This window comes from Dipodomys spectabilis, unplaced genomic scaffold, assembly GCF_019054845.1.
Source record: "Dipodomys spectabilis isolate Male_0828 unplaced genomic scaffold, ASM1905484v1 ptg000175l, whole genome shotgun sequence".
Lineage (NCBI taxonomy): Eukaryota > Metazoa > Chordata > Mammalia > Rodentia > Heteromyidae > Dipodomys > Dipodomys spectabilis.
Genome location: NW_024870852.1, coordinates 13,522,439 through 13,535,432, shown reverse-complemented (window position 1 = coordinate 13,535,432; position 12,994 = coordinate 13,522,439). Strand labels below are relative to the sequence as shown.

The following is a 12,994-nucleotide window of genomic DNA, read 5'->3' as shown; positions in this document are numbered from 1 at the left end:
GGAGGAAGGGAAGAAGAAGGGGGTGGGAGGAACCACCCCAAGGTGTCTACAGATTCTGAGGCCACAGCAGGAAAGGCTTCACCAGGCATGGTCAACAGGGTCGCAGTTAAAGACTTATTTATTCAAGCATCTGGAAACATTCTACAAGAAAGCTGTTACTAGATGTTGCTTGTACTGTGCTACAACCCGCACATACTGCCATCTGTTTTCAGAAGACTTGAAATGCCACTGATAGTTTAAAAACTGTACAACTGATGGAGAACCAAGGAAGATAATTTAATGATGCATCCGGATCCAGAGGTGTGTCAAATTAAAGAACAGCTCCGCTCTGCAAATGGCTGGTACATGATGGTATCCAAGAAGAAATGGTTGATGATGGACAAATCCAGAAATGCCTTCTCAAAGGTAGATGGTTCTTTAAAAAGTTTTGGGTCACAACCCTTGCAGAAAACCCTGACTCTCGGTCCAGGAAATGCAGGTCTCCCAGGTTCCGTGTGGCAGAGGCGCCCCAACAATCATGTTTCTGTGCTCGATTTATGAGGGTCCTTTGGACTGGATAGGGGGCAGGTGCAAGCTGTCCACCATCAGTCATAGTGGATAGCAGTGTAAAAGATGATCCAAATGACCTAGAGGAGAGACAATGTTCACAGGTCACGGATGAAAATGTCAGGTGAGAGAGAATGTATACAGAGCACCCCCCAGGAGTGAGTGTTTCATCTACCTGAAGGCTTGCCGTGATTCACTGAAATCAGGCTGTCCCTGACACAGCTCAGGCTTGCTGGCCTTGGCTTCCAAATGGCCCCCGACTACTCCCTCCCCCTCATGAGTCAGGGTACAGATGAAGAACTAAAACAAGGAAAGCTACATGGCTAGCAGGTGTTAGGGTTAGCAACAAACGTGAAGATATAACCACCACCATGCTGAACCAGCTTCTGATCAGACTTCCCACCACAACCTCTCAGACTTTCCTTTAAATTACATGCTGTATGGGGGCTGGGGAGGTGGCTCAGTGGTAGAGCGCTTGCCTTACATGCCTGAGGCCCTGGGTTCGATTCCTCAGCACCACATAAGCAAAAAGAAAAAAGCTCGAAGTGGTGCTGTGGCTCAAGTGGTAGAGCGCTAGCCTTGAGCTGAAGAGCTGAGGGACAGTGCCCAGGCCCAGAGTTCAGGCCCCATGACCGGACCCAAAAAATAAGAATAAAAATAAATTACATGTTGCAGGGCCACATCTCAAAGATTTCCTTGTCTGGACCAGGCTCTAGACGCAGGAAAATATATAACTTAAAAAACAACTTTGAAATTCCATTAAAGTTTACACTTTTTTCAAAGTGTACAATTCAGAAGATTTTTACTAAAGTTCTACAAGTATTCCCTCCTACAAATATCCCTCTGGGACAAAACTCCATTCCCACGATTAGCATTTGCTCCCATTCCTCCCTCCCTCTATTCAGCCACTAGTGACCACTAAACCACATTATGGACATTTTACATAAATGGAATCCTGTGGTCTTTTGTGTAGCGATTCTTCCACTTAGCATGTTTTCAGAGCTCACTCATGTTGTGGCATGTAACAAGGCTAATCTTTTAAAGAAATTCTCAGTACATTCTGCTGGATGAACGTACACTAACTTTATCCATCTATCAGGTGATGGCGACTTGTGTGGCTGGCACTTTTTAGCTATGATGAGTAAATGTGTCACCAGGATAAGAATCAGATGTAGCTGCCTACAGAATTCACATGTTACGTAGAGATTGTACTGTGTATCTCATTTTTTGGACAACCTGGCTCAAGACACATAGGTGATGCCCTCCAGCCTCAAGAGCCTCTTAAAAAATGGCACCCAAGCCCAGAGTGTAAGTCAATCAGTGGCCTGCCTGAGTGACTGACATCTCATGAAATGGGCAGAACCTGCTATTAAACTGCTAGCTGCACATACCATGAACAAGGCAAAAGAAGTCATAAACCCTTCTTTCGTGAGCTCCCATGTGCCGCCATACTCTTCCTCGTCAATCTGTAGGTAGTTGCTGAAATAAAGGTACAGGACTCCAGCATTTATCAGGCAGAATCTGGAACAAGGGAGAACAGATACCAAACACAAACCGTAAGCTTCAAAGACCCAGCCCCCACCAGCATTTCTCAGCTCTGTTAAAATAACTGATATATACCACACCTCACTGTCCTGTGTACTCCCTATACTCCCCAGCTAGTCAGGGATGACCTGGAGAAGCTCCAGGCTCAGGAAGATGGGTTCAATGTCACTGTTATGAGACCCAGTGCCAGCTGCTTGCCATAGGTCTCAGCTCTTCCATCTGTAAAATGGGGAGGCTAAAGAGTATGAGGGGAGAGGCAAACGAATATACAAATACAGAAATACACAAAAACACCCAGGTCCCCAATAAAGTCACCCATCCAGCTGAGTTACAAGATTCAGTGAGTGAGCAGCTATTCTTAGTCAACCAGCAAAAGCAAAATGAAAAAACTTGAAGTAGGGTCTGGTAGACTGCTGGCCTAGCATGCATGGGGTTCTGGGTTCCAACCTTAGTGCCACACACACAAAAAGTACACACAAATCCCTCAAGTCCCCTTCGGGCAAGGCAGAATTAAGGTAAGGGTGCTGAGCAACCTAAGAAAGTCCTATCTATACTGGCCATGGGCCTTCACAGCTCTGGCTCAAGGTTGGTCAGAGGACACATTATGTTATTCTGCTTCTTCATGGTCTAGCCAAGGAAGCAATAGTGCATGTGGCTGCACAAGAGGGGGAGTGCATTTCTGGATACCTACTGCGTGTCTCTGTTCCTACTGTAAACTAAGCATGCATGCTTGCCTCAGCCCACCACCCACTAAGAAGCCAAGAGCAACAAGAGTGACATTAAAACAGTAGGCATTATTTAGGAACCTATTTAAATAGAATTTTACAAATTGATTTGTAAATTTGTAAGGCAGGATAATAAAGCAATTAATGTTGATCTAAAATAAAATAAAATAAAACCAGTAGGCATAGGCACCACAGGAAAGTCTCTGACCTCCATAGTGTAACTGTTGCAGGAATTGAAATGTAGTGAGCATAAACACTACCCTGCTCTCCTCTCTTGTTGACATCCTTTTTTTTTTTTTTTTTGGTCAGTCCTGGGGCTTGAACTCTGGGCCTGGACACTGTCCCTCAGCTTTTTAGCTCAAGGCAAGCACTCTACCACTTGAGCCACAGCACCACTTCCCGTTTTCTGGTGGTTAACCGGAGAAGAGTCTTATGGACTTTCGGCTGGCTTTGAACCATGATCCTCAGATCTCAGCTTCCTGACTAGCTAAGATTACAGGCATGAGCTACCAGCATCTGGCATCATCAAGACTTACTGAATGTCTAACAGGGAACCATGTATCTGAGACCAGCAGAAATGGACAATGCAAAGACTAAGGTAGCTCAAGGGTAGACGCATGCTAAGCCTATTTGAGGTCCTTCTCAATGGATGAAGTATGGGCTAGTGTAAGGTAGTGCAATGGTGTTTGTTGGATGTACCCAAGGGGAAGCTGGTAAGCAGGGTGTGCTGATCAGTATTAATTGAGCAGTAAGTGTGTGGGTGAGTTAATGAGGGGAGAGAGGGGAGGGGATGGATGATTTTATACCTGTACTCATGTTTCAGAAGAGAGCAAATACAGCTTGAAGAGGGACTGGGCAACTACTGAACAAGGAGCCACAGGCTTTACACCAAACCCCTGGGAGTACAATGGTTCTACTAACAGAGACAGTGAGTAAGGAAGAACACAAAATACAGTTCTTGGTTTGGCCATAATGAGCCTATCTCCTGCCAGAAATCTTGGGACCCAGCCAATGCCAGGAGGTTGATTTGGAGCAGGCTAAGGGGCTCTGGCTAGAGATGAGTGATGGGAACTGGAAATAACTCTGTTAAGGAAAAGAGCTCCACACATGATGGGCAAGCCATGCCAAGGCATGCTCACTCCCACACACCCTCTCCCATTTTCTCAGCCATATGTCTTTATAAGGCTAACTGTAGGTGATGGCATTCAGTGAACCATTTATGATGTACCAAACACTGCATTCAACAATCTACTTGCATCATCGCTCCTGCTTACCTTTCAGTCACACTAAGTACCCCATTTCAGAGGTAAGCTTAAAATTGGCATATGTAGAACTTATATAGCCACCCTGAAGGAGGATCGGTCAGGCACAGCAGGAGAAATACCAACTCTGGTCCTTTACAATGATTTCCACACAGGGTAACATACGAGAAATCCTTTATGAATCTTGCGAAGAGCAGATAGGTGCAGGGCTCTCCTAGTCTAGTGGCTTTGGGAAGATGAGAAAAACCCTTGTCTTTAGCTTGTTTTTCTCTTCTTGTGGCAGTCTCCTCTCTGCTTTGATTCACATCCTAACTATTCAGGAGGCTGTGATCTGAGGATCCCAATTTGAAGCCACCTGTGGCAGGAATGACCATGAAATTCTGATTTCCAATTACCAAAAAAACCCAGAAGTAGTCAGACGCCAGTGGCTCACGCCTGTAATCCTAGCTACTCAGGAGGCTGAGATCTGAGGGTTGTGATTTAAAGCCAGCCCAGGTAGGAAACTCTGTGAGATTCTTACCTCCAATAAACCACTAGAAAACTGAAGTGGCTCTGTGGCTTGAGCAGTAGAGCGCTTACCTTGAGCTGAAGAGCACAGGGACAGTGCCCAAGCCCACAGTTCAAGCCCCATGACCGACCAAAAAAAAAAAAAGCAAGGAGTGATACAGTGGCTCAAGTGGTTGTACACCAGCTGAGCAAAAGAAGCTCATGGATAGTGCCCAGGCCCTGAGTTCAAGTCCCAAGACTGGCACCAAAAAGTTGGTTTTTAAATTAAAAAGCAGGGCCCTCTACTTTCACAATAGCCATCTTAAATTACTTCTAACACATCTTTCTCATTCAATCTGACGAGCACAGTAGCTTGTTAACATACTAAGCAGTCACCAGGAGCTGGTGGCAACTGTGCTGCCACAGCAAGAAAAACATGGAAGGCCCAACCTTCTACTCTGGGCTGCTTTTCCAATGTAAAGACCTGAAATAGTTTTTGCCAAAGTCAAGATTCAGTACAGTGCCAGGCACAAGGGAGATGATTATTAGGTTTGTCAGTTCCTCTAGGTCCCAAATTTCCATGGGGAACAAGGCTATGCCACAATTGGAGTATGCTACCAACAAGGAGCTTCTTACAGGAAATAACTTTAGAGCCAAGAATGACTAGACTGGCTAAGTCATCAGCAAGGCACCAGGCCTGACCTGAGATGTTCCTGGGTTGGATGAACTGAAGAGCAACCTACCAGACTCAGCAGTGCTGCTGTGGAACCCACATCTTTGTGTCCACACACACAGCCCTCTCCCCAGAGGGAAAACAAAACCTGTTTTTCCAAGGAAAAGAGCCAAGTGTGGTATTTTACACCTGTAATAGAACTTGAGAGGCAAAGAAAGAAGAACTGCCCAGTTCCAAGTGAGCTTGGATGACACAGTGAGGCTCTTTCCCAACAACAAAAATGAAACCAAGAAAATGTGAGATACCTAAGACTTACCCTGCTATTCCCAAAAAACCTCGTAATGGCAAAACTCCCCAAATGACACCCAGGACCACAGCAATGATCTGTCGGAACCAGTAGATCACATCTAAAAATTCATCCTGCAGGAGAGAGAGAGAGCACGCATTATCTGGAGTGAGTGCCACAGGGCAGCCATAGGTGGGTAATGGAAAAACTTCCTAGGACTATTTCCCCTTCCCCTTAAAGCCATGCCAAGAGCGTCTTTCTTGCATCACCTCAACTGGTAGTAAACAAATCTATTTAGATACCTTAAACAATTACTTTCAGAGTAGGGGCTCTAAATCAAAACTTTATAGAGAAATCGTTATTTTTTAAGAAGCTGCACAAACAAAATAGCTTCTAATGAAATGGCTATAATAATAATTGTGCCACTGGCCACAAACAACTCTTAGAGGACTAAGGAAGAACCCAGGGCCTGGGCTCTGTCCCTGAGCCTCTCAGTGCTCAAGGCTAGTGCTCTACCACTTGAGCCACAGCTCCACTTCCAGACTTTTCTGTTTATGTGGTACTGAGGAATCAGACCCAGGGTTGCATGCATGCTAGGCAAGCACTCTACCACTAAGCCACATTCCCAACCCCAGAAAAGCTTTTAACTTAATTCAGTACCACCTTCCTATACACTGAATTTTTACTCAAGTCACAAAAGAAAGAAAAGATTAAGAACTGAAATGGTCGAGGCAGGTGCCAGCAAATCTAAATTTCACAGGGTACTGAAGAGTTAGGCTTTTGAGGTTTCTTATGCCAGGAAAGGAAGAAATGACACAGCAGATCACAGAGTGCAGGTTTTGCAAGAGCTGGGCAGGGCTGGGGGCCGGACAAGGGCACCTTCAGGAAATGCTTCCCCTCCCCCTTCTCTCCCCCCCCCCCCCCCCAGCCGGAACTGGAGGAAAACTCAACTTTGGCACTATGGAGAAACAAAAGAAGGACTGCAGCTCTAAGAAGCTTTTCAAGCCACCTGGAACGAAGCTGCTTGGGGCAGATCCTTCCAGGTCCTGGAGGAGAGGTGGTAAGTAGACACACTCAGACCCTGAGCATGGGACCAGCAAGAACATCCCGAAGCCCCACATCCATCTCTCACACACATCCGGCAGCAGTACTTCTTCTTCCTCTCACTCACCCCAAAAGGCGATCTTTGGACTCAACTAAGGCACCGAGTCTTCCTGTTTAACAAGCCAGCGAGCACGGTAGTGCGCCGCGGCCCCCACTCGGGGTCGGCCGGCGAGTCAGGGGATTGATTGCTCCCGGACAGAGTCTGGCACCGTTCCGATTTGCCAACCTTCTCAAGATCGTGCCGGGAGGAGGAAGGAGAGTCCAGCTCTCCCTCCGGATCGGGTATACGGCCCGACTGCGGACGTCCAACTCTCCAGCCCCGACCTCGCCGCTTTCCCCCAGAGCCCGAGGCCGCCCGCAGCCCCGCACCTCGTCCTCCCCGGGCCCCCGCACCTTGTCGTCCCAGGCCGCGTCGCTCCGCAGCGCCTTGCTCCACACCGACACGCGGAGGGCCCCGTTGGCCAGCTGTGGCTGAGGCGGCTCCTCCTTCCGCCGCCCGCCGCTCATCCTCCCGTCGCGCCGGCCGGGCCGGGCCTGGGGCGCGCGGGCCGAGCCAAAAGGAGTCGGGGTGCGGGGTCGCGGGTCACGTTGCGTGGTGACAGCGACAGGCTCCGCAGTGCGATCTTGCGACGCGACGCGGCGCGGCTCCCCTTTCGATCTCAGCCGAGCGGCCGGCTCCGCTCGCTCCGCCGAAGCACCACTGAGGGAAGGGCGGCGCCGCGCAGAGTCGCGTCCTGCGGCCGACGTGCGCGCGCAGCCAATCAGCGGCCACGCCGCCCCCCGAGCGCGCGCCGCGGGGCGGAAGTGACGACAACCTTCCGCCGACCGCGCCGCACGGTGAGAAGGAAGGGACAAGGTTAGGGGCTGCCGGAGCGCGAGTAGACACTCGTGGGGCCAGGGCAGGGGTTCCGCGTGAGTGTCGCCCGCTCGGCTCTTCCACCTTGGTCCCCAGGATCCCCCAAGTTGTCCCCCAGGACTAAGACCCTACCCTTTGTCCCCTAAACCTTGTTCACGACTGTGGACTCCTTTCAGGGCGTGTTGGGGCCCGTCTGCAACCCCAGAACTCGGGGAACATGGGCAGAGGCTCGGGAGATCGAGGCCAGCCTGGGCGACACGGCGAGACTATATTCAGAAGGCGAGCCCTGGGCTGGGACGGTGCCTTGCCCGCATGAGGCCCTGGGTTCGACTCCTCAGCACCACCTAAGCAGAAAAACCCGGCACTGGCGCTGAGGCTCAAGCGGTCGGGGCTCGCCTTGAGCTGAAGAGCGGAGGGACAGCGCCCAGGCCGAGTTCAGGCCCACGACCGACCAAAAAAGAGGCAAGCCCTCCCGGCGATGCAGACCGCTCCGCCTGTGCAGTACATCGGGGTAGCAGGGGGTTTACCCGATGGCAGGACCGGTGCGCCGCTCCCTCCGGTTCTAACTCTTAAAACAGTAAGGTCAGAACGACCATATGTGGTTCTTCGCTTAAGCAAGCAATAGAATCTCCTAGCGAGCGTCCTTAGAAAATCATCCGGGTATTTTTCTCTCACAAGGTTTTTTTTTTTTTTAATTTTTGGGTCCGGTCGTGGGGTCTGAACTCTGGGCCTGGGCGCTGTCCCTCAGCTCTTCAGCTCAAGGCTAGCGCTCTACCACTTGAGCCACAGCACCACTTCCGGCTTTTTTCTTTTTGCTTATGTGGTGCTGAGGAATCGAACCCAGGGCCTCAGGCATGCAAGGCAAGCGCTCTACCACTGAGCCACCTTCCCAGCCCCTCTCACAAGGTTTTCCCCGCCACTCCAACCCCGATACTAGGGTTTGAGCTTAGTGCCTCTATCACTTCAGTTAACCCAGCCCTTGATTAAGTCCATAATGAATCTGTACATTACTTCTTGTTGAGTATTGACATCTTGGCAATAGTGTCTCCCGAGATATTTACTTGTCTTTACTATCTTTCCTGTTTTATCTTGAATGCACTCACAGTATGTAGCTCAGGAGGCTGGGTTAGATCCTCCTGCATCGGCCTCGAGTGCTGGGATTATAGATACATGCCACTTAGATTTTAGTTTACAAATCTTGATCACCTTAGTATAAATTTTTGATGCTTTTGTAAATGGCATTCTTGCGGTTGCTTGCTGTAAGCACTCAGAAATAAAACCAGTTTTTGTATCCTGCAACTTTGTTGAATTTACTAGCTCTAACCGTTTCTTAATGGACTCTGTGAAGATTTCTGCATATAAGAACATATCATCTGAGCTGGGAATGTGGCTCCGTGGTAGAGTACTTGCCTAGCATGCATGAAGCTTTAGGTTTGATTCCTCAGTACCACATAAATAGAAAAAGCCTGAAGTGGCACTGTGGCTCAAGTGGTAGAGTGCTAGCCTTGAGCTGAAGAGGGACTGCGCCCAGGCCGAGTCCAAGCCCCATGACTGACATAATATATCATCTAAGCCAGGTGCTGGTGTCTCATGCCTGTAATCCTAGCTACTCGGGAGAGGCTGAGATCTGAGGATCGTGGTTCAAAGCCAGCCCAGGCAGGAAAGTCCATGAGACTCTTCTATGTATATATCATCTTTGGACATGTAACTTCTACAGGGAAAAAGACAGCAATTATCTTTGTGCCATCTTTGTGAAGTCTATCTCAAAGGTTTAAGGTGTGTTTACTTGGGAATGGGGAAAATTAGACTTGTCCTTAGATCCTGAAGTGCAGACTAAAGTCACACAGCAAGTGAGAGGTTAAATAGGGGCTTGAAACTTGATGCGAATTTTCAAGAAGCAGCCAGTCTGTAAGCCTTTGCCTGGAACATATTTGAGGCTCACAATAATTCTGTTTTTACCCTAGGTATTCCTTAGGAAGTGGGGAAGCTGGCTGAAGCCCACCTCATCTGTATGCTTAAAATAAACATCGTGGGTAGTCTAAGATGGAAAAGTACTTACTGGGGCTGGGAAGGTGGGTTGGTGGTAGAGTGCTTGCCTTGCATGTCTGAGGCCCTGAGTTGGATTCCTCAGCATCACATAAACAAAAAGAAAAAAAAAAAAAAGCCAGAAGTGGCACTGTGGCTCAAGTGGTAGAGCGCTAGCCTTGAGCTGAAGAGCTGAGGGACAGTGCCCAGGTCCAGAGTTCAGGCCCCACAACTGGACCCCCCAAAAAAATAGAAAAAAAAGAAAAGAACTTACTGAAGAGTCAAGCTCTGGGAGTGGAAGATTTAGAAGTTGGACATTTGGCTTTGTGAAACATTGGGTTTTAGTGCCAAATGAATATGTGGTCTCTCTCTCAGCCTTAGAGCACAGGGCATCCTCCCAGTTGAAGCAGTCTACCTCCCTGCCAGCTACCTAGAAATGGAACTTGGAGAGGCAGGTATACTTTAAGGGGTAAGTGTGGCCTCCAACACCTACAGAAACCAAAGTCCTGTGGGAACGCTACCAGCCTCCAAAAGAGCACTTTCTGTGAAGTAGAGGTTTAACCTTAAATCTTGATCATTCTCACAGGAAGTGCTACTCACAATGAACTTTACCAGAGCACCCTCATTTGCTAAATGGTTTACTTTTTTTTTTTTTGGCCAGTCCTGGGGCTTGAACTCTAAGCCTGGGCACTGTCCCTGAACCACAGTGCCACTTCCGGCTTTTTGTGTATGTGGTACTGAGGAATCAAACCCAGGGCTTCATGCATGCAAGGCAAGCACTCCACATTCCCAGCCCTACATTTGTTTTCCTACAAATGTTTGCTGAGCTCTTACCCTTTTATTTTCAATTTGTGTACAGTAAATGTGGGTTGGGAAGATGGTGGTGGAGTTTGAATTCAAGGTCTTGCCCTTGAGGAGTTCTACCACTTGACCCTCTTCCTTCTTTTTCTTGAGACAGTTGCCATGTACATAGCCAGAGCCAGCTTCCACAGCTCCACAATTTATAATGCCAAGTGTCTGGATTCCAGGTGTGTACCACTAGGGCCGACTTTTGTAGTTTATGTAAATTAAAGCTGCCTCTTGGGAAACTTGAGTGCAGTGGTGCCCATCTAAAATCTTAGCTGCTCTCAGTTCCAGGCCAGCTTGGGCAAAAAATTAGCAGAACCTGTGAGAAAAGTATCTTTTCTATCAAAGTAGTTTGCTTCTTTTCTGGGTTAGTTTTTTGTCGGTTGTGGGGCTTGAATTTAGTCCCTGAGCTCTTTTGCTCAAGACTAACACTCTACTACTTTGAGCCACAGCTCCACTTCCTGTTTTCTGGTGGTTCATTGGAGACAGAGTCTCACAGACTTTCCTGCCTGGGCTGGCTTTGACTCAGGATCTTGGCGAGGATTGGGCCACCAACAGAGCCACCCCTGGCTCTGTTAATCTTGAGACTTGTTTTTGTGGGAAGTTCCTGCTTTGGCTAGGTGGCTTGGCCCTTGCTAATTACATTTTGGTCACATAATTTTCCAGCTGCTCTTCAGTCCTGTTAATTAAGCCACACCCTTTTGCAGATTTATGAACCTGGGCCAGCTCAGCCAATATGGGCAGAGGCAGGGCCTGCTGGGTTAGGGTTAAAAAGGGAGCAGCCTGTCTGCTCTGTGACTGATACTACTCCCTTCTGCAAAAGTAAACTTTGCCCTGCCAAGTTCCTTGTGAGTTGGTGTCCTTATTGCCCCAACACCAACATCTAAGCCATTTCTAACAGGACCCTATCTAAAGAACTAATCAGGAGGGGTGGTGTCAGGAATCTCAGATGTACACAGAGGCTTGAGTAGAAGAGTATGGTTAGAAGCCACTTGGCCAAAAGTTGGGGGACCCCATTTGAAAAATAAAAAAAGACTCAGGGGTATGGCTGAAGTGATAGAGCATTTGCCTAGTAAGCTTAGGCCCAAGTTCATACCCTAGGTACCGGGAAGTACCCTCAGTATTCTGGGAGACACCTCCTACCCCCAACATACATGGATAACAAAAGCCAAAGATGCTGCATTTTATAAAATAGTATTTGAACTGGGTGCCAGTGGTTACGCTTGTAATCGTAGCTGCTCAGGAGGCTGAGAATCATGGTTCAAAGCCAGCCCAGGGAGAAGAGTCCCCAAGATACTCATGTCCAATTAACCACTCAAAAACCGGAAGTGGCACTGTGACTGAAATGGTACAGCACTAGCCTTGAGCACAAAGAGGCTCAGGGACAGCGTCCAGGCCAAGTTCAAGTCCTGCAGCTCACAAAAATAAAGTATGAGTAACCTATACAATTGTGCTTTATTCTTTGAGTCATCTCTACATATAATACCTAAGTCAAGTAAATGCAATATAAATAGTTGCCATGTTATTTACAATTAATAATTCCAAAAATGATAAGCAAAGTCTCTATGTGGTCAGTGACACACAATTTTGGTTAAGTCGATGATAGGGAAATCTGAGTAAGGAAGGTGGAATGATTAAATTGAAAAATCTTTGTATGGCTACACTTGACCTCCAGGTCACCAGAGAACAGAGGTAGAAATGTGTATGAGGTCTTTCTTGGCTGGTCATGGTGATGTGTACCTGTAATCACAGAAGGGCAGCCAAGGGCACTGATCTTGAGTTCCAGGTAGCAGTGCTGGCCACTTTATCCTGCCAACTTTCGTTACCAGTTTGACTTTTTGGTTCTTTGAAAAGCCTATATAGAAGTCCTTTCTTAGGTAACTGAACCCTGTACAGCTCTTCTTTCCTGGGGTGTTGTCAATTTTCTATTGCTGCTGACAAAATCCCTGAAAAACAATGTAAAGATTGGCTCTGGCTCAGTTCAGAGGGTGGGGCATGTGGTGGAGAAAGCGGCTCACCTCATTTGAGACAGGGAAGCAGGGAGACAAAGTAGACAGGGTCAAGACTCTCCCCTACCTGCCAAACTACTCAGCAACACTTCCTAGTTCCCAGCACCTTCCACTGCCACCAAATTACACATCATATGGATTAGCCCACTGATGAGGGCAGAACCATCACCTCCAATCACGTGCTAAAGCCCGTCATCTGGCAAATAAGCCTTTAAATGAACTTTAGAACATTTCAAAGTATAATGTAGGGGGAATATTTACTTATTGGTACAAATTGAATTGCCCTCATTTCAAAGAGCCCTTCTGGCACTTAGCTATTCTTCCCTGTACCTGGTGTAAGTGTCCATTTTGGAAGCTATGCCAGAGAAGCCCTGGATTAAGAGGCAAAGGAAGTGAGCCTCTTTAATCTGGGATTCTCCAAACTGCTAAAGGAGTGTTCCTGGGGAGGTCACAGTCCTCCATTATGTTAGGAATCCTAAAAATGCCAATTAGAAGAAACATGCCTGGCCCATTCCACTGTTAAGTCAGCTAGATGGCAGCAGTGGTAAACTGCCTATCACCCGCGCAGCTAGGTTGTAGGGAGATCCTCACAACAGCTTGAAGCAAAACAGGCTTGAATTCAAAGCCATGC

The 12,994-nt window shown here is 47.9% G+C and overlaps 1 protein-coding gene across 2 annotated transcripts; it reads right to left on the bottom strand.

Moving 5' to 3' along the window:
- Nucleotides 1–100: 100 nt before the first annotated feature.
- LOC122120220 (respirasome Complex Assembly Factor 1) lies at nt 101–7,334 on the bottom strand. 2 transcript variants are annotated; one of them, XM_042694366.1, is made up of 4 exons: nt 7,021–7,334; nt 5,554–5,657; nt 1,938–2,067; nt 101–626 (listed from the first exon to the last, which is right to left on the bottom strand). In XM_042694366.1, the coding sequence occupies exons 1-4, from the start codon at nt 7,132–7,134 to the stop codon at nt 585–587; spliced, it is 390 nt and encodes a 129-aa protein (XP_042550300.1). In that variant the 5' UTR covers nt 7,135–7,334; the 3' UTR covers nt 101–584. The 2 variants fall into 2 exon arrangements, with proteins under 2 accessions (XP_042550300.1, XP_042550301.1); XM_042694367.1 differs by lacking the exon at nt 1,938–2,067 and having other exon boundaries at nt 7,021–7,218.
- Between the last annotated feature and the right edge of the window lie 5,660 nt (nt 7,335–12,994).